This window comes from Rhinolophus sinicus, chromosome 14 (genome assembly GCF_057876585.1).
Source record: "Rhinolophus sinicus isolate RSI-liver-muscle chromosome 14, RSI-T2T, whole genome shotgun sequence".
Taxonomy (NCBI): Eukaryota; Metazoa; Chordata; class Mammalia; order Chiroptera; family Rhinolophidae; genus Rhinolophus; species Rhinolophus sinicus.
Window position 1 is genome coordinate 147,363,499 of NC_142514.1, and position 26,221 is coordinate 147,389,719.

The 26,221-nt window shown below is 45.9% G+C and overlaps 1 protein-coding gene across 12 annotated transcripts in view; it reads right to left on the bottom strand.

The window, feature by feature from the left end:
• The window catches only part of IRAG1 (inositol 1,4,5-triphosphate receptor associated 1), a 108,999-nt gene that overhangs the window by 36,299 nt on the left and 46,479 nt on the right, over positions 1 to 26,221 (bottom strand). For 5 of the 12 annotated variants that reach the window (XM_074335980.2, XM_074335978.2, XM_074335981.2 and 2 more), the window contains 9 exons: positions 24,115 to 24,215; positions 22,931 to 23,001; positions 20,218 to 20,391; positions 19,061 to 19,138; positions 18,262 to 18,314; positions 18,011 to 18,058; positions 16,204 to 16,821; positions 13,948 to 14,026; positions 2,041 to 2,164 (listed from right to left, as the gene is read on the bottom strand). In XM_074335980.2, coding sequence (XP_074192081.2) covers positions 2,041 to 2,164; positions 13,948 to 14,026; positions 16,204 to 16,821; positions 18,011 to 18,058; positions 18,262 to 18,314; positions 19,061 to 19,138; positions 20,218 to 20,391; positions 22,931 to 23,001; positions 24,115 to 24,215 — 1,346 coding nt within the window. Of the gene's footprint in view, positions 1 to 2,040; positions 2,165 to 13,947; positions 14,027 to 16,203; positions 16,822 to 17,922; positions 18,059 to 18,261; positions 18,315 to 19,060; positions 19,139 to 20,217; positions 20,392 to 22,930; positions 23,002 to 24,104; positions 24,216 to 26,046; positions 26,078 to 26,221 lie in introns of those variants that run through there. The other 7 variants (XM_074335987.2, XM_074335985.2, XM_074335983.2 and 4 more) reach the window with 4 other exon arrangements.

The window sequence follows — 26,221 nt, forward strand, 5'->3', positions numbered from 1 at the left end:
CCATCTAAAATCATTCATTTGGCTACTGCAGTATTATTTGTCTCCCCACCCAGATTGTAAGCACCATGAGAACAGGCACTGTGTCTGCTTGTTCTCCATTCTAATATCTGGCACATCGCGGGCACTCAATAAATATTTGTTGATTAAATGCCCATTTATTTCTCCTGTTGGTGTTTGACCCCGGGATACCTTATCCAGTGACATCTCCTCTTTGCACTCTTGTTAACCAACCACTCACCATTTCCCTAATTTGGGTTCTAGACCTGGTTTTTCCACTGAACCCATTCAGCTTGCTGACTCCATGAGTTCCTTTCTCATATGGTCCAACCCCAATTCATGTAGTTCACAAGGAATATGAAACAAACTCCGTCTGCATATTAAAACTCAAGTGTAATCTTCCCATGTGTCTGCTGGGGGAAGGAATCTTGGCGCTCTGGCTTCCTTCGGTTTGTCCATCTATCCCAAACCCCAAACCAGAGCTAGAGAGTTCTTGGCCCAACCAAGGGCCCAATTTGGAAACAGCCTCTACTGAGGCCAGAAGCAGGGAGCCTGGTTTGGTGGTAGGAGCAGGGCGGCTGGGGACAGGCGGCGTGGCTATGGACGCAATGCCTGTGAGCCCCTGACCTCAGTGCTTCAGAAGCTCATCTCATTCGTTGACCATGCAAACCCAGAGAGGCCTCATGGTCGGCAGCCAGCAGCTGCTCATTTACTCAAGGAAGACAGAACTGCTCAGTCTCCCTTTCCTGGGGAAGCTGGGGAAATTTAGTAGCTGGAGGTGTGCCCTAAGCATACTAATTACCTTCAACTTCACAAGGGAAAAAGAAGCCAACCACACTCGTGACCAGCCTTGTGCCTTGCAGACTGAAGAGCACTGGTGATCATGTTGGTACTTCTGACAGGCCCCTGGCACAGCTGCAGAGGCATTAGGTCTGGAATCAGTCCCCCCTAAATTCAATTCCTAACTCCATCACTTGCCAGCGTGTTGCTTTGCTTCTCTGTTCCCTCAATGCAGAGAAAACAAAATCTTCCTTTTCTGCTTCACTGGGTTGTCACAAACAGAAAATGACGCTGTGCACTTGGGGTGCTTCTCCTTTGGTTTCCTGTCTCTAACACCCCTTCTCTGCCTTCCATGAATGTGAACTGGCCCAACACATGCCCTCCTCCAGCTGTGCATGCAGCCTGTTTCTCACTTGTTTCTAGCACTTTTCCTGATATTGGTTTAGTTGCTAGGTCCCTCTGAATGGTGCCCTGATGACTGTATTTTAGGTGATTACAGTGTGGAATTTGCACACATCACACCCATGGAGAAAAAACTTGTTTTCCTTTCATATTTACCCCCAAATTGGGGCATGCGGTTATGTCTGAGAGTTCCTCCTAAACTGCCTTTCTCCCCCAACAGTCCAGTGTCCGGGTTGCTGACATGCAGGCGCCCACCCAGTCCCCATCGCTGAGTGGTACCCTATCTTCTCTCCTTCATATTCCGAGCTATTCCCTTTTCAACCCCACTGTCCAGGGCCTGTCGTGAGCTGGTCCACGTCCCTGCTCACATAGCATCTCATTTAGCTGGTGCAGCACCCTACCAACAACAGAGCACTTACAATCCCTGTTGTGTAGATGAGGAGGCTGAGGCTTGGGAAGTGAAGTCACTTTGTTCCCATGTGTGGAAGAGCCTGGTAGGTTTTCCAAGCAATCCTTCTTCATGTGGTTCCAAATGTTCTACACCTCTATCCACACAGATATCAGACCTAGCATGTCTCAGTTATAGGTAAATGGTGGATGTGGGAATAAAATCATGTCTCCTGGCCCACCACCCTCTGCTACCATGAGCCTCTGGTGAACCTCACCTACCCTTGAGTTGGAACCACCACACCTGGCCCTGTATTATTCTTTTTGTTTTGGATGCGTTTGCCCAATTTGGACCACTGGACTCTGACCTTCCTGGGGTCCAAAATCAAGGCTGGTGCTCTTCTATGTCCTGTCTAGAATCTAACACAGGGGTCACCTAATACAGGTCTCCTGCAACCCACGCCCTGATTTTACCTTCCTGGGAGAGACTTGTGGACCCGCAGTTTGCGCAGCAGCACATCAGATATATTGGGCATGACGTCCAGGCCACTCTTCGACTCCTCTTCCTCAATAGCTGGGGAGAGTTCAGAAGGGAGCCCTAAACGAAAACAAAAGTGCTTAGCTAATAGAATGTCTGTTTGAAATCACAGTACTACTGTTGGCCATTCAGTGGGTAAGGAAGAGCTTTAACATTTATAAGAACCTAATTATATGCCAGGGACTTTATAATTGCTCTTTTATCCTCACAATGATTTATTAAGTTAAACTTAATCATCCCATTTTATAGATGGGTAAACCAAGACACAGCAAGGTTAAGAACTTGTTTAAGGTCAGAGAACTAGTAAATAGCACAGGCAGACTTCAAACCAAGTCTAGTTCTTCCCATTGTGCCAAACAGACTCTGGAGCCAGAGGTTGGTTTCTGGCAAGCTGGTTGGCTATTTGGCTATAATGTTTACAAAAATCCACTTTCTTTGTTAGGTTTCTCAAGAGGCCTATTCAAGAGGCCTATTGCCTAGTTAGTCTTCCTCAAATGAGTTCAACATTTCCATCATCTGTGGCCTACCTAGAATAGAAATCAGCATCTGGTTCCATATCCCCATAGATAGGAATGAAACAGGGTTTTTATCCCAGGATAAAGCAAAGGTCATCAGGTATTTTACAGATCTCAGAAATAGATGCCTCCTAGTCAACAGCCTTTTGTTATCTCCTAAAACTATCTGGGGTCTACGCTCTGAAGGCAGAAAGAACAAACCAAATACTCTCTTTTTCGTAAATCTTTCTCCAGCTCTTGTACCGCTCCCAAAGATTTCCTTCTCCAGGCTCTAGCCCTGTTTTCCCAATGGCTCATTAGGACCCACTATGGCCCACGGCCTCTAGATAGCATCCCCTGTCTGCACACATTCTGGTTGTTGCTGTCCCAGAGGCCCAGACGTGCTCTTACCAAGTTCTTAGCTCAGGAGGACATGGGCACGTCTCTGCCATTGGCATCTGTTATTCACGAGCCCGGACTGGCTGTGCCTGACTGCGGGCTCACACTACAGTTACGATTAAAAGCCTCAAGTCTCTTTCGCTTGAGCCAAGTCAGGTATCTTCATCCCATACCATGGTTACTTTCCATTTGCTTGCAGGACATTATAGTTATCCATGTTTTACCCCCTCTCCTGGGTTTCAACCCGGCAGATTTCCAACCAGCTCTATCATTTTCCAGAATTGTAGGCCAGGCCAGAGATCATGAGTATACGCGTTGTTGTGGTAGCCATCCAAATGGAGCTAGGACTGGGAGTCATGTCAATCAGAAGCATCACCAAGGGAGATTATACAGAGAGAAGAGGACGTGTAGTTCGGCTCAAAGCAAAGAATGCTTACGTATTAGGTTGGTGCAAAAGTAATTGCGGTTTTTGCAATTAACCTTTTAAACTGCAATTACTTCTGCACCAACCTAGTACTTTGAGCTTTCCAATAACAGAATGGTGTTTATCAGTTTCCTGGTACTCAATGCATCCCAGCAAAGTCTGGAGGGCCATCTGTCAGAGACAAGGCAGTCAGCTGTCCTTCTCTGAACATAAGATTGGACTATATAGTCTCTCAGCTACATGTCATCTCTTGAGTTCTGTCCTGGCATTTATTGCTCTCTGACATGTCCATGTGACAGATGGTAAATCCTGTGGTGCTTCTGGCCTCACTCTACCTTTAGGTATCTCCAATATCCAGCAGAAAGAGAATTAAGCAGTAGGCCCCTGAGAAACCTATGTGACTGATTGAACTATTCGAGGTCTAACAATCAAGTGAAAGCCATACCAGGGGCTTTTGCCCAGAAAACTGCCCTAGGATGAGCACTGCCCAGCCCCCGAGAAAAGCAATTAGGGCTTCTAGCCCGGCTGAAATGACTGTCTGAAGACTGATCCGAGAACTGCTGGATCCCAGAACCAGCCAACCTCTTCCTGAAGTCAACAAAAGGAACGTAACAACAATAACAACAAAATTTAAAACCCAAAATAGACCAGCAACTCTTAAATACAGAAAAAGGCAATAATCTTTTAAAATAATGGCCAGAGAAAGACAAAACTTACTAGGAATAAATGTAGAGCTCCCACCCTTGATAACCCTTTCTTCTTCCCTCAAAGACTCAGTACTGAAAGGAAGATGTGGGAGATAATTCTGACAAAGAGTGCAATACCACGGAATGGGAAGGGAAGTGGGCAGGCAGCCTGCAGGGTAGGTTCAGAATGTTTCTCTAGAGTAGAAGGATCTCCATTCCACCATAACAATACACAGATGCAATAAACAGCAAAAATATATGTTTGTGCAAGAGAAAAACCTGCCTGTGTCACTCTTTGCTTTTCTTGATGAGGAGGAGAGAAGAGGAAAGACAGAACGAATGCACAGTAACCTACCAGAACTGATTGCATAGAACAATATGGAGGGGTTTACCAGAAAGGAAGACAAACAGAGAATAAATAAAACAAGCTCTTTTGAGTGCGTGAGTGACAGGAGATGCCTGGAAAGCCGCAGTTGAAGCTGCCGTACACCCCTTTCTGAGAAATAGCGCAGTGGCCAAACTCCATGGATTCTGTCTATCTTTTCCTTCCTTTACCCGACAGGGCAGTAAGAGTGGCTGCTGGGAACAGCTGGGTCAAGTCTGGAAAATAAATACCTGGGTAGATTGTCTCTATAATTCTACCCTGAAGTGATGAAACAATCTATAACCCACTAGTCCCCACCCAAAGGAATAAGATAAGCCCCTACTTTGGTATGATAAACTTAAGTGTTAGACTGTGAACAAAGTTGGAAAAAGAACAGAAACCAAGCTCACAAACACTACTATCCACAGCTCCATCTGAACTTCCCCTTTTTCTACCACCTAAGCAGTAATAAAGCAGACACAAAATACCCTCAACTAAGTGCTGCAGGGAGGACCGAGATCTCAGATAAGGTAGAAAGGAGTCAGCGAAAACTGACCTACACATATCTAGGTAAAGAGAAAATCCAGGTAGCTATGCCCATATAAAAAGAAATAAAAGAAAAATAAATGGCCTGGCAACTATATAAAAATACTAAAAAGAGGAAGGAAAAAAGGAAGGAAGGTATAGAGGAAAGAAGGAAACATGCAGGGGACAGATGTCAGGGTGAAAACACAGATGCAATAAACAGCAAAAATGTATGTTTGTGCAAAACGTATATCACAAATGCCTTGACTCAAGGAAAAATTAGAACCTGAAAAAAAATTAAAATAGGAAATCAGAGTTAAAATGAGAAGATCACACAAAGATAGGAAAAGATTACAATTTAAGGAAACAATTTGAAGACCAAAATAATAGAACTAAGCAGGAAATTATAAAAAGATAGAACTGACCAATATATTGGAAATATGAAAGAATATAACAGATACAGCCTCAAACTGAATTAGTAAGGAGGGTGGGGAGATTGAGATGAGCACAGGAATGTGAAAAAGGAAAGATTAAAGTGTTTGGAGATGGAATAATGGAACTACACTTGAGCTATTGATGAGAAATTTATGGATTATGGTGTCTCTGAAGTAGTGGACAAAACAAAAGAAACAAAGAACATATCCAAAGATACAAGAGAAAAAAAAATGTTCCCCAATTGAGAGAAAAGCTGAACTTACAGATTGAAAGAACATACCATGTTAAGGGGGAAGCATATGTAGTCTAACAATTAAGTTCACGAACTTGTTGCAACAATGTTGCTGAACTTTTTTGATATTAGAGGGATTATTCTTTATGAATTTGTATCAACTGGACAAACAGTTAACCAAGTTTACTATTTGGGAGTGCTGAAAAGGCTGTGTGAAAAAGTTAGACAAAACGATCTGAATTTTTTTCCAAAAATTCATGGCTCTTGCATCACGACAATGCACCAGCTCCCATGGCACTGTCTGTGAGGGAGTTTTTAGTCAGTAAACAAATAACTCTATTGGAACACCCTCCCTACTCACCTGATCTGGCCCCCAATGACTTCTTTCTTTACCTGAAGATAAAGGAAATATTGAAAGGAGGACATTTTGGTGACATTCAGGACATCAAGGGTAATACGACGACTGCTCAGATGGCCATTCCAGAAAGAGTTCCAAAATTGCTTTGATGGGTGGACTAGGTGCTGGCCTTGGTGCATAGCTTCCCAAGGGGAGTACTTAGAAAGTGACCATAGTGATATTCAGCAATGAGGTATGTAGCACTCACTTTTTCTAGAATGAGTTCGCGAACTTAATTGTCAGACCTCTGTGTGTGTGTGTGTGTGTGTGTGTGTGTGTGTGTGTGTGTGTGATATGCTTCTCCAACTACCCTCCTAGAAAGAGTAAGCTATCTACAGGGAGAGGTGAGGATTGAGAGGTACTGGAAATCAGCTGGTCTCAGACTTCTCTACAGCATCTAACACAGTGTAGCATCTACAAAGTTCTGAAGGAGTGACCAGAATTTGGAACCATCCATGTTGTCCTTCAAAAATAAAGACAATATTTTCAAGCATGCTAGAATTCAGGGAACATGGCGCCTCTGGATCCTTTTAGGAAAACTACTGAATAATGAAATCCAGCTAAATAAGACAGAAATCAAAATCCTAAAATCAGGAATGAGCAGCCATAGTAAAGGGACCGGTGGCGAGCATTAAATCCTCTTACATATAAGTTTAAGGCTAAACAACTGTGGAAATTATGGTTACAGAATAAAATGTAAATATTATAAACTTAAAAATATAAAAAGAAAAAATTATCATTTGTATATGTGGAGATGGTAAGATAAAAAGAAATATGAAGGTGGGAAGAAATGTTGCCATTTTCATCTTTTTCTGCAGGAAGCCAATAATCCAAATTTGAAACATAATGTAAAAAACGTTCCTTAATGACTCCAAACCCGTAATGTGTTTCATAACATATATTTTAAACTTTCAAAAACTAATCTCTTTTTTTCAGGAGGAAGCAATTACCAAAATTCAGCAAGTCCTACAGTTTCACTTCACTTTAATTGAAGTTCAATTAAAGTTTAATGCGTTTTATTTCAAAAAGTATATCTAGCCATCTAGCATAATTTCTCTCCTTCCTCCTTCCCTCCTCCTGTATTTGTGGGGAAGGGGACCTTTGGTGTAAGCTATTTTTACTTTCTATTTTTCACTATTAATTGAATTTTAAAGTAATGAGCAGGAGCTATTTTTAACAAACGCAATAAAATTATTTTTAAAATATCTGCCTGTACTACCTCATTCCAATGAAAGCATTTGTTTCTGGTAATCTCAGGGACTTGGAAAAGTAACTTTTCGGGATTCTGCTTAAAGGTGCCCTGAGTCCTAGGATGTTCCCGAAAAGGGCAACGCTACTGGTTAGGGATAAACTTTCTTCCGATGGATCTTCTCAGGGAGGCCTTTTCATTGCCTGAGACTGAGGGCTCTGAGCCCAGACTGGGATGTCTGGAAGGACTGCCCGTTCACTGCATGTCTCTGTCTCCGCTCACACCTCTCTCAACATTCAGGGCCAGAAATCCACCCACTTCCTAGACATTGCCACCTGATCAGGATAATAAAAGCCACTTTCAACAGCTACCATTTACAGAACGTCAACTATACATTAGACACACTTTCTCATTCATTCCTTACAACAGCCCTGCAAAATAAATATTGCTAAGCTCATTTTCTGGGGAAACTGCAAGCTAGGAAACAGAGGCTCACTAATTAGATTCTCTAGGGTCCCAGCTAGTTAGTGTAGAGCCAGAATGCAAAACCAGGTCTGTCAGATTGTGGCATCCAAGCTGCTCGCCACGGGCATGCAACAGGGCCAAACTCACTGTCTTCATTCTCAAGTGAGCTGCTTCTGTGCCCCCAGCCTTGAGTAATGGCACTATCCTCTCAGCCACGCACACAGACACCTGGGGGTCTTCCTGGCCTCCCCCTCCACCCCACCCTTCACGTGTCCTGCCAAACTGACCTCCAAATAGCTCTCAAACCTGCCCTCCCCACACCCCCACCTGTCTATCTTAGCCCACAGTCTCATCACCTCTCACCAGGCTGTTTCCTTACCCTCTTACCTGGTCTCCCTGCCTCCAGCCTCTCCTGGTTCAGGCCAACTTTCAGAATCTGTCCAGAATTATCCTCGAACTCAGTTTAACCCTAATGCTTCCATACCTACTGGCTCTGTGGCTTTCCAAGAGGTCCTGAATGAACTTCAAACTCATTAATTGCCCCCCTCAAAGCTGTCACTCTCCCTGATCCCTACCCACACTCCACCCGTGATGCCCATCTCTCTGGGACACATGGCCCATACTTGATTAAATGGATTCCTTCTGTTCCCAGAACATACTAAGCACTGGAAGATGCCTGCATGCCTTTGCTCCTGCTGTTTCCTCGGCTTGGGATACCCTTCTCTTCCTCAGTTCAAAGCTGCTCCTCCTGGAAACCTATCCTGACTTACTCACCCCTACTGAGCTGGCTGTTTCTTCCTCCATGCTGTTGCCTCCAGCAACACCTCACTATCCAATGTTAACAGGAACAAGGTGGATCTTAGAAGTAAAATTATTAGATAAATGAATTTGACTCCTATAAATATCAAATTTTACAACAGAAAATTAACTATGGTAGGCATTCAATAAATTCACCTTCCCTCCCAATTTCTGTCATTTCTAGGATCTGTATGGTTAAGAGCTCTAGCTTCACCACTCACCACATAGCCTTGGGCAAGTTTCTTGTTCTCTAGATGCCTCAGTTTGCTCATCTATAAAATGGGGATGGTAATAGTAGCTACTTCACTGAGCCGATACAATGTTTTTATTTGATAACTGGTCTTTATTCTATAGCAGGAACCTGGAATACAGTTTAATTCCTATCATCAAGGCTGTGGAACTCTTATCTTGCCAGCTAAGTGGGAAGTTGTACTCTGTGCTCCACAGTGTATAGGACAGTGCTAGAGATGTGGTGGGCAACCACGTGTGTTTGACTGATGTCTCCAGAGTTGTGACTTCCTTCTTCTACACTCTAGAAGCCGCATCAAAGAGCCTCATTCCCTCTGTATCCAGGACAAAAGGCTTTGGGAGCCCTCCCTGGGAGCTGGGGAGGTTGGCCCTTTAACAGGCTCTAAATACAACAGTGTATATGATCTCATGGGGGAAACTCGAGTTTCTTATGATGATTGTTTGCTGTTCCTTTTGGAGAGGGGGAAGATCCTTATCAGAACATTCTGGAGTCTTAAGAACTTTGGCTGTCCTTCAGTTTCAGAGGACTGGGGAGCTCTTTTCCCTGCTGCGTGTGGTCTTTCCAACAATCCAACCCGTGCTCTTCACAGGGACCACTGGTAGGATATTTGGGTCTCGATCATTTGGAGGTCATTTCAAGCCAAAGGTGTGAAGCTGACTGTGGACCAGTTCCTGGGCTGCATGCGGGGGGTGCAGAGATGAAAAAGGCTCAGGCCCTCCCACCCCAGAGAGGGCTTTGTCCCGGCTGTCCCTGGCTATCTCAACAGCCTGTCTTGTCCCTCTGTCTGCACTCTTGAACCCCTCTCCCAGCTCAACCCACTGTCCACAAGCAGCCAGAAGAATCTCTGACATGCAAGTCCAGTTCAGCATCTTCAGAGGTTTCATTCTGCTCTTAGAATGAGCACTAGAATCCTTAGTAGGACCGGCAAGGCTTGTGTGGCAGCCCTGCTCACCTCCCCAGCATCACTCATTCTTCCTTCTTCTTAGACTCAGCACATGCTGTTCCCTCTACCTGGCATGTTCTTCTTCCTCTTTGCCTAATAAACTCCCATTCAGTCTTTAGATGTCTGCTCAAATGTCACTTTTCTAGGGAAGACTTTTCCAGTGCCTCCAGATCCTTTTCCCTTATACAATCTATTGCAATATGAAATGGAGTATTTGAGTGTCTCTGTAAGTAATTTCTGTCCACCTAGATAATAAGCACTCTTCTTATTCCACAAGGGGTTTATTGCTATATATAGAAAATTATTAATTAATATATTAAATTATATAATATAAATGATTCAACAGATAGCCAAAGCAATTTGATAAAACTCAACACAAATCTTGAAACTTGGAAGAGAAGACTACTTCCTTAAAATAAAAAAATGAAAACATAAAATATAAGAAATATACAAAACATAAAATATTAATATATTTTATTTTACATATTTTTATATTTTATTACATATTATATCTTTATTCTATAATGATATAAAATATGAAATCATAAAATAATTAAAAATTAAAATAGTGCATTTATTTAATAATCAGACACAACATGATCCTTGAAAGAGAAACACAAAAATAAGTCAATTAAAAACAGAAACAAGGCAAGTTCTCCTTACCACCAGTATCATATTAGAGAATATTGCAAAATAGTAAAACATATACAGATACAAGAGAAATACATACACACACATAACTAGGACAAATAGTGAATTTGATAAAAAATAGCAGATGGTTAGATTGTGAATTTGAAAAAGAAAGGCATTCTACTAAGTGGTCAAGAGTCTTTGGATTTAGACACATGTGGGTTCCAATCCTGACTTCATCAATTAATAACCATTTGAACGTAACCTCCACAAGCCTCAATTTCCTCATCTGTAAAATGGGTGTAATAAGGCCTACCTCCTAGGATTCTTGTGAGCATCATGTGATATATCATAAAATGCTTAGTACAGTAAGTGATCACTCTAGTTATAGTAATCAATGCTAGTTAAGCACTATAGTAATCACTCTACCATGTTAATAATATTATACAAGAAACATGTAGGGCAGCTAGTTGGTTCAGTTGGTTAGAGCACAGTGCTCATAACACCAAGGTCGCTGGTTCAATTACCACATGGGCCAGTGAGCTGCGCCCTCCACAACTAGATTGAAAACAACAACTTAACTTGGAGCTGATGGGTCCTGGAAAAACACACTATTCCCCAATTAAAAAAAAATAGAAAAAAATAGAAAAAGAAACATGTATAATACCAAGCAGCATTCATTTATGCCACTATTTATCAACTAGAAAAATCTAATGAAAAAAGTCTTCATAAATAAACAAAAATATAAATCATATAGAATGTGCCCCAATAAGATATGGGAGACCTATACAAAGAACCTTAAATATTTTAGAGGAAAAAGAAAGGAATACCTAAATTGACAGAGGCACAAACCATGTGCCTTAGTGAGAACTAAATTTTGTGAATTAAATAATTTAAAAATCTACAAGTTACAACAAACAAAACTAGAACCGTTCTTCTGAATCCAATGCATAGCTTTAGAGCAATCACAATTAAGTTGTATAAGATGGATAAATTTCACTTAGAGAAGTAGGTAGATAAGAGGCAAACTGGAAAGGACCTGGAATCCTTGAATCTTAGGTTCAAGTTAAGAGACTTCTGAGGTCACCTAGTCCAAAGGGAGCGAGACCCACAAAAGTGGTGGGACATATTTAAAGTCTCCATTAATTGGTGTCTGAACTGATACAGACTCAACCCCTCCGACTTCTTGTCCAGTGTCTTTCCATTAATTAACATTGAATCTTTGCATCTAGACTATAATGAATATTCTGAAAAAAGAAGAGGAATGAGGGAAATGTAACCCCACCTCACACTGAAACATACCATGTTTCCCCGAAAATAAGACTGACAATCAGCTCTAATGCATCTTTTAGAGCAAAAATTAGTATAGGACCCAGTCTTATTTTACTATGCTATAAGACTGGGTCTTTATGATATGATATGATATGATATGATATGATATGATATGATATGATATGATATATGATATGATAAAATATAATACAAGACTGGATCTTATATTAATTTTTGCTCCAAAAGACACATTACAGCTGATGATCCAGCTAGGTCTTATTTTTGGGGAAACATGGTATAAGACAGCAGCAATTAAAACGGTGCAATTCTGATCAGAATAAAGCAGAATCAAAGGCCCAGAACTAACCTTTGAACTAGATAAAAAAGAATGTAGTATGTAATTATCTAAGCCACAATATAATAAGAAATATAAACACCATTAAAATATTACTGAGATAACATTATCTTAATTCTTTAGATACCTGTATTTTAAAATTTCAGAGGTATTAGCAAAATAAATATGAATAGATCAAAGTACAGTAAACTAGTAGAAAATAGATTTGCTATCCCAATTAAAGGAAAGTAATATTTTTATAATGATTTAAATAATGGAAGACTTCTCAAAGGAAAAGATGGGCAAAAAAAGATAGTATGAAAACTTTATAATTTCTCTAAAATAACACAGAACTTGTTAAAAAGCAAAAAATGATAGAACAAAAAAGTATGAGAAAATACAGCCAACAAAGGGTTAATATTCATAGAGTTTATATATATTACCAACAAAAACAAACCAACCAATAAAAAACCTAAGACCCAAATGGACACATGGGTAAAGGGATGAGTAGCTATTCACCCAATAAGGGGAAAAACAGTTTAAGTTTGAGCTTGCTCACTAGCAAATTAATTGAAGTAATAATGAAGGGGCATTTCATACTAAGACCATTAATAATACATTGTAATTGTTATTATTATTGATTATCTGGTTCTGACTGTATTAAGGAGCAAAAGCAAAGCCAAGTCCAGTGCGGGTAGTTCTCAGGGAGACTCCTCACTCAATATTTGCAGGGAGCTGAATACTTTGGAGGCAATTCAGTAAATACAAATGTTTCTGTCCTTTGACCCAGTGACTCTCAAGCCTGAATATTCATCCCAAGGGAGTAAATTAAAGGAAGAAAGAAACTACAAGTACAAAGATGTTTATGGTAGGGTTGTTCATCATCGTTAAAAGAAGTATAAACATCTGAAATACCCAACAATAGAGACACCAATGCAAAAAAATAGTACGCACCCACCCATTAAATGATAAACATCAGAACGAGTCAAAATATGTGTAATTAGTTATGAAGTAATTTTTAAAAAGTAGAAACAGGAAGTTATATCTACCATCAAATAAATTGTGAATAATTTATAAGTAGGCATAAATACTGGAAAAATAGAAATTGTTGCTTTTTCAGACGTTATTGGGTCTGTGGGTGAAATTTTAAGATAAATCTTCCTAGCATTTTGAATCTGCTTTAATAAACAAATTAAAAATTAAAAGTAGAGCAGCATAGAATCATTTTTCCAAAGATGTCCTCTCAAGAGGGTTAATTTTAAAAAAATTGGTACTTAAAAGACTGTCAGAAATTTTACTTCCAGGAAACTTCTCATTAATGTGGAATAGGTAGGTGTCGGTTACTACGTTTCACACCAGGGGCTTCCAACATGGTTGGTGGTCCCCTCGACACACCCATATGGCAATCCTTAAGCAAAAGGCTTGTATGCTGAGACACACCACGGATAGCATGAGATGCGGGATATCAGGAGAGGTGAGCCAGGGATGAGGGGGTGAAGGAGCAGAGACTCAAAGTCTCAGTTTTCAGAAGATGAGTCTGGCAGGATGGTTGGGTGGGGACTTGGCAGTCACTGGGAGGGAAGGGCTAGGGTCTGGACTTTGTGGTGACAGCAGATTAGAGATGACTCTGATGTCTTGAAAAGAGGAACTATGCTATTTGGGTGGCTTCCTGGGTGTGAAAGGAAACGGAAGCATCAAAAGTTCAGTCAGCCTTCCAGACCCACTAGGTGCTAACAAGGCTGACGAGAGTTGGCAGGGTCTGGAAGGAGGGCTAGTCGGAAGGAGACAAGTTTAGAGGTTCTCTAAGTGGGCAGGAAACATGATCGGATTAATTTATTGACCTGCAAATATTTACTGAGGGCCTGCTCTACATACTGCCCACTCTTGCCACTGGAACAGACAAAGGCTCTGACAGGAAGTCTAGTGTTTACACTTTCACCTTCTTTGATCTGGCAAAAATGAATTCAGCCCTGGCCTGAGGAGACACCTGCCCCAGTCCCACCTACCTTTTTCCTGCTCAGCCGCTTCACTAAGGTCTGGAAGCTTGAGCCCCACTAAATTCTGATTTCTCATCAGGATGTGCTCCTTTTTAGAAAAAGCAAAAGACAACGTTTCAGATGAGGACGTCAGGCTGGACTCTTCTCTCAGTTTTGTCTATGGCTCTGTGACCACTCAGCCTCACGTGGGAGTCACTAGGTGCAGCCTCAGAGGTGGGTGGCCAGTAATGACAAGGTGACATCTGAGGGGCACCAGGAAGGTGGCTCTTCTCCCAGCCCATAAAGGTGCCTGGAACCCCACTCTTGGCACCACATTCCTTGAGTAAGAACTGTCTGCTTTTAAAAACTGCCTGTGGGCCTTGGTGAATGAGCTACCAGTCACACTGTGGCTAAAGGACAAGCAGAAGCTGAGCCCAGGGCTCTGGGGACAGGAGGGTCCCCTGCGTGTGTATGGGTCTGCCAATGGAAATCATCTTTTGTGAGTTCATGGCTATGCTCCAAGCTGCTGGAGCTTCTTGCCCTGTTAATCTAGGCAGTGAGCATCTACTTCCAGGAGTTGTGGCCTGCCCCACTCCGTTCCTCAGTAGCCTGTTATGGTACCTCTTGAGCTGTTAAAACTCTCCAGACAAATGAGGCCTGAGAGTTGGTGCCCTAAAGCAGCAGGCCCAGCAGCTACCATCCTGCCTGGGGCCTCAGCAGGTAGAGCCCTGGAAGAAATGGGGATACCGACCACAGTATGTGGCACAGGTACGATCACACCTGCTCCTCGTCCATCAGCACCAGACCACTACCCCCAAGTGGAAAGGCCGGACCCAGCTCTTCGCCCCTGTGACTGGTGCTATAAAGGGATTCTCAGTCTCCCATGTGGCAGAGGCCACTTGAGTGGTTTGCCCCCTGGGTAAAGAAGGAAATGATGGGGCCAGCCGAAGATACTCATGGCCCAAATGGAAGTCACAGGACAGGGCCCTTTACCTGTTTCCTTAGCAAGCCAGAGGCCAACAGCCAATCAGGTCTCAGAATACTGGGCTAGGATGGGGGTGCTCAGGTGCCAGGGCAGAGGTTAGTGGGATGGGACCCCAGGTGCTTTGTGGCTTTCTTTGTTGCAGAGAGAAGCTTGCGGGGGTGTTCAGTGGGGGTGGTCTGTTGCCTGGGCCTGGCCTCTCTTCATGGCCAGAGGTCCATGAAGGCAAGTACCTGGCTGCTTGGTCCCCTGGTACCACCTTCCCCAGGGATCTGTGGCCCATGCTGGGCAGCCCCTCCAGGCCTGTGCTGACCCACTAATCAGTGCGGTTTCCCTGTCTGGGTGGGGTTTTCTGTGTTAAAATGTTAACCACAGCAGCCAGGCCCTAGCGCCCTGCACCTCCGACTCAGCATTGTGAGTAGGATAGGGGCCAGCACTGGCGAGTATCCCTGCTAGCACAGATGCCCTCTCACTGTGCTGACTGCTGTGATGCCTCTGTTCCTTCTCTGTCCCACACTCCTCTGTGGAGGAGCCAGGAGAGTCTAGTCCAGCTCCAGCTGCGGGGGCACCAGGTCCTATCCTGTGAAGTCCCAGTCGCCTTGGCCTATGGCCTGGGTTGGCCCTCTGTGGAAGAGGGGCCTGGATAAGGACTCCTTTGTCCTGTTAACCTCTTCTGTCCTCGCACCATGCTTTCTCTCCCCTCCATCTCTGGACACCCCTGCCTAGGGTGGCAGCCCCATGAGAGACCACTGTGCCTGGTTTGATGGCCAGTAAAAGTTGGGGGACATCATGGACATTGGATGAAATTCACCATTGGGGGGAGCAGCCCCTCATGGCCATTATTATACTTGGGGACGGATTTGAGGCCCTTTGTTAACAGGCATCAGGAAGGAAAGCTTGGGCTCATGACAAAGGGAAAAGCTATTCCCTCCTTGTCTAGCCCAGTCCTAGGCATGACAAGCCACTCCATCAAGGGCTTCCTGTTTATGAGCACCAGCTCCAGCTAGAGGGAAAAAACACAGCCCAGGCTGAGGGCTCGCATGTCCCTTCACACATTACCTTCCCCTGGAGCGTGGTGTTGTGTGGCAACTATATCCCAGGCTGACCTCACCCTAGTAGGTGGGGCAAAAGCCCCACTGAAACTGGTGTTTATGAACATAGCGTGGCACAGTGGGCCTAATTTATTATTGGGGTGGGGAAGTTTAAGGCCCCCCAAGTCCCCTGGGCCCAGCTCGACCCCAAGGTCTTCTGCCCGGGGCGGACCTAGAGCGCACAGCCCACCCCGCTGGCCCCCAGGAACCCACCTCGCGGAGCTTGGTCAGCTTCTGCATGCGCACAGGCTGCACTTGTATCTGGAGGTCTTTGAGTCCAGGTGCCTTGGCCAGCTTGCTGCTAGCTTTGCCCGCAAAACGCTTCTCTTCCTCTGTCAGCGGCAGCTTGGCAAGCACTTTCTGCAGCCGGGGGCCAGGTTCTTCAGGAACACTGTCCCAGGAGACCCCCCGCAGCAGGGGTGGTCGGGAAGGAGGGGGCCGCAGCTCAGCTTTGGAGCCAGCCTTGGACCCTGTCGGCTCTCCAGCTGTGCCTTTTCCCTGCGGAGACGGGGGAGCTGCGCCTCCAGAGCCCTGGGCTGGACTTTTGGGCAGAGGGTTGCCCTCCCTGGCTGTCTTCAGGAGCAGCTTGCCCAGCTCGCTCTCAGCAGAGCCAGGCTGGGGGCTGTTGAGGGCCATTTTCCCACCACTGCCTATGCCAGAAGCTGGGGCCTTGGAGGTGGCCTCAGGGCACTGCAGGGGATCAAAGTTTTCCTTTTGTTCTATTGCAATCTCTTTGGATTTTTCAACTGTGGGAGAACGAGGACTCAGCCTGCCCTGAGACACTTTCCTCTGGTCATTCTGCTTCCGGTCAGCTAGCCCTTTGGGGGTATTCTGAAAGAGACAAGGTAGAGGTGGACCTCAGAGGCAGGTAGGGGAGGAGACAGGTGGAACCAATTCTGCTGTGGGGCCTCTGTCCCCACAGGCTCTGTTGAGGGGTGTGTGTGAGTGTGTGTGTGTGTGTATGTGTGTGTGTGTGTAGGGGTGTGAGCTAGGTGGAAGGGGAGGGCTTCTCAGTGAAGTCTGAGCCAATAAAAGGGACCCACAGACAAGCCTGAGGTTTGTAAAACAGAAAAGGGACCTGTCATTTAAAACCTGCCAAGAACTTCCCAAGGGCTAGGACCTATGGAGGAGAGTGGAACAGAGGACAACCTGGGGTAGTCACTGGTTTTGGCCTTAACTCAGTTGCTCCAGATTCTAGTACTGGCTCTGCCTGGCAAGGCCCTTAACTTTTAGGGACTCATATTTCTCATCAGGTTTGTGAAGCCTCTGAAACTGTATGCAAATACTCGTGTGTGTGTGTGTGTGTGTGTGTGTGCGCGTGTATGTTTTATATGCATCTCTCTGGGAAGAGAATTTATAGCATTTCACAATTTCTCAGCAGTTCAATGATCCAAAGGAAGTTAAGAATCATTGGATGAGGTGATTCTTGCAAAGGTGGTATCTTAATGCTCAGAAGTTTACTCTCTTTCATTTCCCAAGGGAAACCTGCTTTGTGAGGGGCCCGTGGGCCCACGTCTGGATACTTGTGTGGCTGCCTTGTGTGTGTGCTGAGACTCCCCCAGAGGACTCTAACCCCGACCCAGTTCTCGATGAGACGATGTTCTGTGCTGCCCTCAACCCCCTCATGGGCACTGTGCTCTGAGCGGCTGTGGTGCCCTTTTATTGCTCATCAGCAAAGATGAGATTTTCCTGGCTGCCCCTCAGCAGAATCCTAACCAGGCCTGGTGGTTTCCTGCAGTTTTCACTAGAGCAGTCTTGCCTGGCTGTTGCTGGTCGCTGGGGGTACCTGGGGGTGCAGGGCTATGGGCGGGACCACCACGGAGGTCACCCCTGCTGCATCCTGCTTCCTTACTCCCTCCACCTCAGACTTCCAATCACAACAGGGCAGGAACCACCTAGCTTTCCCAGCCTCAGCTCTCCCCTCATGCATACCCACTGGCAGGCTACCCAGAGCCAGCCCAGGCTTCTGGGACACTGTGTCTCCCACGCCCGAATCATCCAAATGGGGGCTTAAACTCACAGGCTCGCAAAGGTGAGGTGAAGAGACTTCGGCCTCATCCCCCTTCTGCTAGAGAAAGAAAATATGAGTCAGTCAGCACGTGAAGGGGCCATGTGTCCTCTTGAAACACCCCGAAGGAGGCCCCCAGCCGAGGTATGGAGGCCTCCCCCACCAGCACCCTTATTTCAGTGGGTCACGAAGGGCCTCTTGGTGGCTAAGGGCTCAGAGGCGAGACCAGTTGGCATAAAAATCCCAAATGAGGCCCATGTTACCTGTGATGGAGCTCCAGGTAGAGGGGACTGTGGGCCACCGCAGGCATCCAAACCTGGAAAGGTCCAGACACTGGTGAGTGATGTCCCCCGCACCCCAGACTCTAAATTGTCCCTTTAGCAAAAATACAGCTACCTTCCCAGAATGTCCTCCCTCGGTTCCCTCAGGCCTGGGGGCCAGTAATGCCACCGTTTGTGGAATACCTCTCATATGCCAGGTTCTGTGGTGAGCCCGGAAACCACATAAGGAAACTGAGGCAGAGGGAGATCAAGGTCACAGAGCCAGGCAGTGTCAGCTCTGGGATTTGAATCCAGGTTGCTGGCCTGAACCTGAGCTCGCCCCACAGCTCTGGGAAAGGCAGGCTGCTCTCCCTAGCACCCTGTCCCTTCCCCTGCTGATCTGAGGGTGTGGCCCTGAAAATGCCTAATGAAAGGGGAGAAACCAAAAAGCAGAGTGGCCTCAATAGAGGCCTTTCCAAATAAGCTCTAAGCTGACCTCTGAGTCTTCTCTGGGCAGAGAGTGCCAGCCATAGGCTCCTTGCCCCATCCTCACCCAGCGTGCCTCCTCCTGGGTTAGGCCTGTCTTCCCACATTAGCTCAAAACCACAAGATAAAGTACATCTTCTTCCTCTGAGGCAGACCAGCCAGGCCCAGTGGGGTGCACCCCTGGGAAGGGGGCCAAACAGGCGGCTTAGCTGGGAAGCCTGAAGGACGGGGGGCCTTCTGGTCAGACCATGGGAGGGGCTGAGCTGCCACCCAAAGGGAGAAACCAGGGTAGGAAATGCCAGGGGTTGGAGCTCACCAGTCAGCGTGGGGACAGTGAGTGAGTTGCTCCGAGAGGCTGCAGGAGAAGCTCCGGGGCTGAGGTTTGGGGAGACAGCTGTGGAGACAGACACAAACTGGCCAGCATTTGTGAAGGTTTAGGACTTCAGCCTAACAAAGACATCCTTTCAGGTATTTCTGAGCCCTGGGAGCTGGGTCTGCCTTGTTAAGGCCAGGGGCTGATTGCAGATTGCCATATAAGATGCCTACTACAGCCTAACACCTCCCTGCTGTCAGCCCATCAGAGGGGCACTCAGGTCATTTAGGGGCTGAGGATTGGGGTCATACCCTCAGCCTGCTTGGCCTGACTTCACAACACCTTCTGGAAACAAAGGACCTGGCATTGCTTGGCAGGTACAGCTCCAAAGGCTATACCTCCTAGGTTTGCCAGGATAGCCCTGACTTCAAATGCTCCCCTTGCCTTCTAAGTGCTTTCAGGCTTATCTAAAACTTGCCTCAACACTTTGCTCATGAAAAAGAGTGACTTTAGCCAAAAGTATAGCAGGGTGGATTGTGGATTTCAGGGCCCAGGAAAACCTTCCTTCTGATTCAGAAATTCCATAAAGATACAAAGACCACATTGCCTTCCCTTCAGAGCCTAGGGTCCTTGCTGGGGTCCAGAACTAGAAACCGGGGAGAGAGAGCCCAGTGCAGGCCTCTGCAGACCTTTGCTGAGGAGGTACCCAGAGAGCGGGGCCTTCTGGGAGAGGTGAGGACGCCATACAGACTCTACCCACATAGGGTGACCCTGGAATCTGTGCACACGGGCATCACAGAGAATTTCTCTCCAAGCAGAATTCAGGGCTGGGGTAGCCCCAGTCAAGTTCATGGATATCATATGGGCTGACATTTCTTGTAGAAACAGGAGGCTACAATGGTCACACACAGGCCCCAACAAACAAAAAGCAAAGTTTTCTGGGCTAGAGTTGGGTCAGTTATTTTGGAGCTTCTGAAACAGGGCACGATGTCCTCTCCTCACAGGATCCTCTCCATAAGGACTCCTGGGCCTAGAGGCCTGGGGGCAGATGAGTCACAGGCCACCCTTTGAAAGCAGGGCTCCCAGAGAAGCTGGGGCCTGGTCCTCCCCACCCCTGCGCCTCCTCAGAGGGACTCAGGGTAGCCCCCTGTACATCCTACCTGACGGGGACTCTGCAGGGCTGCTCCTGGACTTCCTCCCGCGGCGGGTCAGGAATCGCTCACTCACCGACTTGGCTTCTTCCAGCAGCGCCAGGTTTTTCTTCTTGTCCTCCTCTGAGATGCTGATGTCTGGCAGCCGGTCATTTACCAGGTCAATGACGTGCCCCGCAGGGTCTGCAGAGGGAAGGTGGGTGCAGGGTGAGAACCAGAGAATCCTTGGCCCCTGGCTGACAGGCCCTGCCACCCCACACCTCAGCCCAGAGATGTTGCCCAGGGCAGACTTGTCCAGCCAAACCTCAACTCAATGCCGGGCTATGGAGAGGGCTGCGTGGGGACAGGCAGGGCTTCCTCAGCAGTCCTGGCCCCTCCGGCTTAGTGCTTGTGACTGTGGCAGGTCCTCTGTCACAAACGGTCATGAAGCCACCTAGGTTCCCAGGATTGTCCTGAACTCTGCTCTTAGGGAAAGCCATCGGGAGCCTCACCGCTGTGCTATCTGCTCCCCTAGCATGTTCTTCCTTCAGGGCTCTGTCTCTTCAACAAACTGATGAGCCTACGGTGTGTGGGTTAAGGGAGCAGTCCCAAGATCGTGGGCCAAAGCCACAATCCCATAGCTCCCGTCTCTCCCTTCTTGACTCCACTCACACTGTTTACCCCCATCCTTCTCCAAAGCTGCCCCTTCTCCAGCAGGCCTTCTCTGGGGAATGACACCCAGCTGCTTGGAAACAAAAGTCACGCCACACTCCTCCCTCTTCCTCAGTACCCCCACATCCAACCAACTGATCGAGTTCTGGTCATCATCTATTTCACAAATGTCTCTGGAACATGCCCCTTCTCTCCATTCTTGTTCATTAGTTCTTACCTACACAATTGCATCAGCCATCTCATAGGTCTCCTATGTCCAGACCATCCCCTCCAGCCCCTTCTTCACTGCCTATCAGAGTGACCTTGCTAAGAGCCGTATCTGACCATGCAGTTCTCCTGTCTCCCCTCATCAGGATTCCTCACGGTCCCCAGTGTGACATCCAAACGCCAAACCAGGCCCAGCATGTTGGGAGGACCCAACATGCTCCTCCCAAGGCCCATGCCCTCCAGCCCCTCAGTGGTGAACGGCTCCCCAGCCTCCACTCTCCTTTCTTTTAGTCACGCTCCCCAGTTTGCTTTGGGTGAAAGCCCTCTGAGTCTCCATTACATTAGTTAGGAAGGAGCTAAACCCCACTCCCCACCTCGTCCCAAGTGCCAGGATTGGACTGTGAACCAGCCTTAGCCAATGAGTTCAATCTCCCTGGCCACAGTGATCAGCGCAGGAATGGCCATGGGTGGCCAAGGAGAGGCAGTCCTGGGAATTGTATTGGGAATATGGGGAAGAGGAACTCTGTTTGCACTGATGGGACGTAATCCTAGAGTTGCTGGTCTCAAGAAGAAGCTAACACACAAGAGAGGAGACTTGAAATATGGGATGCGACAATTAGTAATGGCCCAATACCTGGATTCAGAATTCCCTGAAACCACATGCCTTGGTTTTCATTTGTTTTGATTGTTTTTTGCCATAAGCTAGTTTGAGTTGGGTTTCTATCATTAAAGAGTCCTGAGTAATACACACAACAGAACACTCAGTTGCTCTGTTATGGCTTCTCCGTACCATGTTATTTTTTTCACCTGGGATGCAATGCCTTCCCCCCCCCCCACTTTTGTCTATCTGTCCAACTCTCTAAGGTACAACTCAAATACTCTCTCCTCTGAAATACCTATCCAATCTTCCCCTTTCCCAAAGAGAATTGGACCCCTTGCTGCCTCAGTTTCCCTAACATTTCTATGAAGGTCCTTACAATACAATGTCCTGATTATATCTTCACTTCTCAGTCTTCTCATAGACTATAAGCAACATGAAAGCAAGAACCAAGTCTGTGTCATATCTTTGCTCTGAAGGTCCAGAGCAGGCCCTGAGAGACTGTTGGGGGAACAAGTGGGTGGCCCTGCATTTAGGCACCTGCCTACCTGGGTTGGGGGGCAGTAGGGCTCTGCTTCCTGCACCCCAGAATTGAGCCTCACAGCTGTTCTCTTTTTCATTTCCTTATCTTCCTTTTCACATTCTGGTCTTGTCTTTTTACCAAAAGAAACTGAGATGAGACATCTTACTTCTTTGGGTTCAAACACAGAGGGGTGAGTGATCAACTTTACCCTGTTATGCTTTGTGGGGACAGAGTCCCAGAGAGCAGTTTCCAGGCTCTCGACCTCACGTGGAAAGGTGTTGGCTCGGGTAGTAGATGGCCATCAGCTGTGACTACCTGGCCATCAGCTGTTACCGGTTAGCCATTAGCCACTGATATAACCACCGTAGCTACATTGGTTGGTTGGTTAGTTGGTTGGCAGAGAAGTGGACGGCGTGTTGCGGATCGTGTGGCTCCTGCTTCCTGTGTCTCCAACCCAGCCGCCAGCGAGACTATAGTGGTATGACTCCCTATCTGTGGCCCCATTGGTGTTCCTTTTTGGCCTCACCATATCCTGCATTGTTGTGTGGGGAGCGGGAGCTGAGACCCCGCCTGACACCTTGCATGACCTGCTTGTAGGGATGGGCCTGCCTGAGGAGCAAGAGAGGACAAGGGGCCCAGCCCAGCCAAGCTGCCAGACCTCAGTCTTCCTACTCAAACACACAGAAGGTGTGTTTGACCCTTATGGTTGTAGAAATAAGATTAAAAAAAGGCCTAGCCCTTACCCACAGAAGTCAGCGAAGCAGTGGAAACCTTCAAGTGTCGGTGAGAAAGCCTCCTGTGGGGACTGTGAGCTCTGAAAGATAGAATAGAGCCATCTTGCTAAGAAAATTTGTCCACAGCTTGGAAATAGGCAAACAGATGCCCGTATATTGTTTCAAAGTCATATGAGAGTATCGTTTTACGAGCTAGACTAAACTAGGGAACTTGTTAGACATGCAAATTCTCAGGCTCCACCCCAGACCTACTGGATCAGAAACTCGAGAGATGAGGCCCAGACATCTTGTTTGGACAAGCGCCCCAGGTGACTCTGATGCATACTAAAGTTTTCAAATCACTGCCCTAAAGAGACGTAACTTGGACTACGTACTAGTCATTAGGGCCCAGACTCTGAGTGAATATCTAATTTACAGACAACTCATAAAATATAAATAATTGTTGTCTGGTAGAGATGCAAATGATTTCTGCTTGGGAGAAAAGATAAAAATATGGTTTCATTGTCCTATAGAACATTAACCTACTTTATATCTAACTTAGCAGTTTTATTCCATCATTCTTCCCCTCCCCACTGCTTATATATATGTGTATAAATTTCTTATATCCTTCTTTGAACTGGCTTTGTTATCCTGATGGGTCCCTCAGTCATGAGTCAAATATATCTTTGACACATGCTAACTATATATTTGTATGAGAATTATCTTTGTCACATTTTGGAAAGTGTGCTTAGACAATCTCATTCTAGCTAGACCAATGCATGGGCTGGTGCTGAGTGAAATGGAGTGACACCCCCATGCACGTGAGCCAGTGTCCCTCCTAAGAGGTCATGCTTCACACACGACCACTTTGGCAGGGGCAGGATTCTACAGTCAAAGACTCACATCTGGCAGGTCTGTTTGCAAACATCTGGGCAGTTATTATAGAAAACTCCTCTGCTATGGTTTGTGCTCTCCTTAAAGGCTAGCAGAATGCAAAGAGCCAAATCCAGGAGGGGAAAAATAATTTGGGGGTGGGGGGAGATAATGGAAAAATCCCAAGCTCTCTCTTCCATTTTGAAAAACTGCTTGATTGTGTTCAATGAAATATTTCAAGAAAGAAGGAAAGATTTATAAAAAATATATATATTGCTATCTAATCCCTGTGCTAGGAAATGTTGTTGTTCACAGTGCAAAGACCAGGCACCTGGGTGTACCTGTTGGCCAGGTTTTTGTCAGTTTCTCCTTCCGGTGAACTGGCATCCCCAGTCAGGACGATGGTGGGTGGGCTGCAAGATAGTCCCGTGGTGGGAGGGCCCTAGTGGTTCAGAACGAAAATACAGATGGAATTAGGCTTGGGATGGAGAAAGCTTCCAGGAGCTGGAGCTTTATTCCAGCATCATGACACTCAGAGCCATCTTGATAAGGGGACGAATACAGTTTATCAGGATTATTCAGAGGAAAAAAATAAATACATAGGCAGTTTCTCCTTCATGCCCCAGCAGGCATTCACCTAAGCTTCACACGATCTACTTTGCATGCACTAAAATGAGGGAACCTCTAAGCCATCCCTGGTGACAATCTAGAAAATCACTGACAATATAGGAAAAAGTGCTGTGGGGCCCCCAGACGTGTGGTCAGCCTGGGTGGGGAAGAATAGAAGCCAAGAGAAAAGGTGGTGGCACCCACACATTCCTGATAGTGACAATCCTGCGTCTGGTTAATGTGCTTACAACCTCCTCCACCCACGTCATCATTTTTTTTAAAACCTTTTTGTTAAGTGTGATTGCTGTACAAAAAGCTGTACATATTTCATGTAAACTTGATGAGTTTAGAGGTAAGCATACATCTTTGAAACCCTCACCACCATCTATGGCCACATAAACCTATCCATCACTTCCAAAATGTCCTCCTGCCTTTGATTTATGATGCTAATCATAATGAGAACACTGAGAAGAGCTACCTCCCTCGCAAAACATTAGGTCTGCGATACAGTGTTGTTAACTCCAGGCTCCTAGAGCTCCAGGACTTCACTCGTCTTGTACAACTCCCACGTCATCTTGATGGAGCCCCTTCCTATACGGCCTCGTGGGTGACTGTTACCGTGGGAATGCCAACTGAAACACGGACTGTGCTTGCAGTGTGTGCGTGAGGTTCCTTTCCTGGGTGGAGTTTACTTTAACCATGGAAAGGTTGAGCTCTGAAAAGTACCCATTTCATGTTTTGTTTGTCATATTTAGAAATTTTCTGTCTTGCGTGAATCCTTTGGTGAACAAGAAAAAAATGGACTTTAGCTAAAATATTATTTTCACGCTCATTATATTGTATGGTTTCTGCCGCCCCTTGGGGAGGGCTTTTATAAGTTCCCAGCATGCATTGGTGCAGATGGTCTATCTAGGTCCATGTAAAGGGGCAGGAGGGGGCAATCATTCATTTCTGCGTGATGTGTCCTGAAAAAGAAAATCATGGTGGTGGTGATGGTGTTATACTATATACCCATTTCCAAGACTTGAGTATATTCAGGCTGCTAAGTAAGTAGAATACAGTTCATTTGTTTTGTTTTCTTGACATACTATCGATTTCCCAAAGCAATTTGAAGTAACCAACAATAAAGTATAAGATATAAAAACATGAGACTATAAAAATGGAGAAACAATACGATAAATATGAATATCCCGAGCAGATAAAGAGAAATGCATGCTCCTTCTAACCATTCATGGTTTAACTCTAAAGTTAAACGATTTAATCTGAAACCTAATGAAGCTGTGATGCTACGGTCCAGGCTTTAAGATGGAAAGCTTTACACAATTGACAAAAAGCCAATGCAGCCTTCACTCTCACCTCTCAAAGGGCGTGAAAGGGAACAAATCTTAACTCCCATCCTCTCCTCTCCTCTCCCCTTTGACTCTTCATTTGCTTACCCTCCCCTCCCAAATCCTCTCTCTCTCCCTCCCTCCCTCCATCCATCCTAAAGTTACTCCTCCTGCTCCATCCCATTGTTTATTGTGCAGATTGTCTTGATTCTTCTTTTTATGATTAACTCACAAAAGTTTTCAAAAATGTTAGCATCTAAGAGAGGGGTCCGTCTGTAAACATTCGCACATTATTATGCTTTATTCTGTCCATTCATCCAGCAAGCATTTACTTACCTCTGTTATGTGTTAGAGTCTATGGTAAGGCCTGGGAAGACAAAGGTAAACCAGTCAGCCCTCTGAAATGCTTCCCAGTTAGCACAATGGGATGGAAAATGGGGTGGAAGTACCCCCCCCCCCCATGACCCCCAACCCCAGGTAACAACCAGGACTGCTGCCCTAAGTGTTGAAA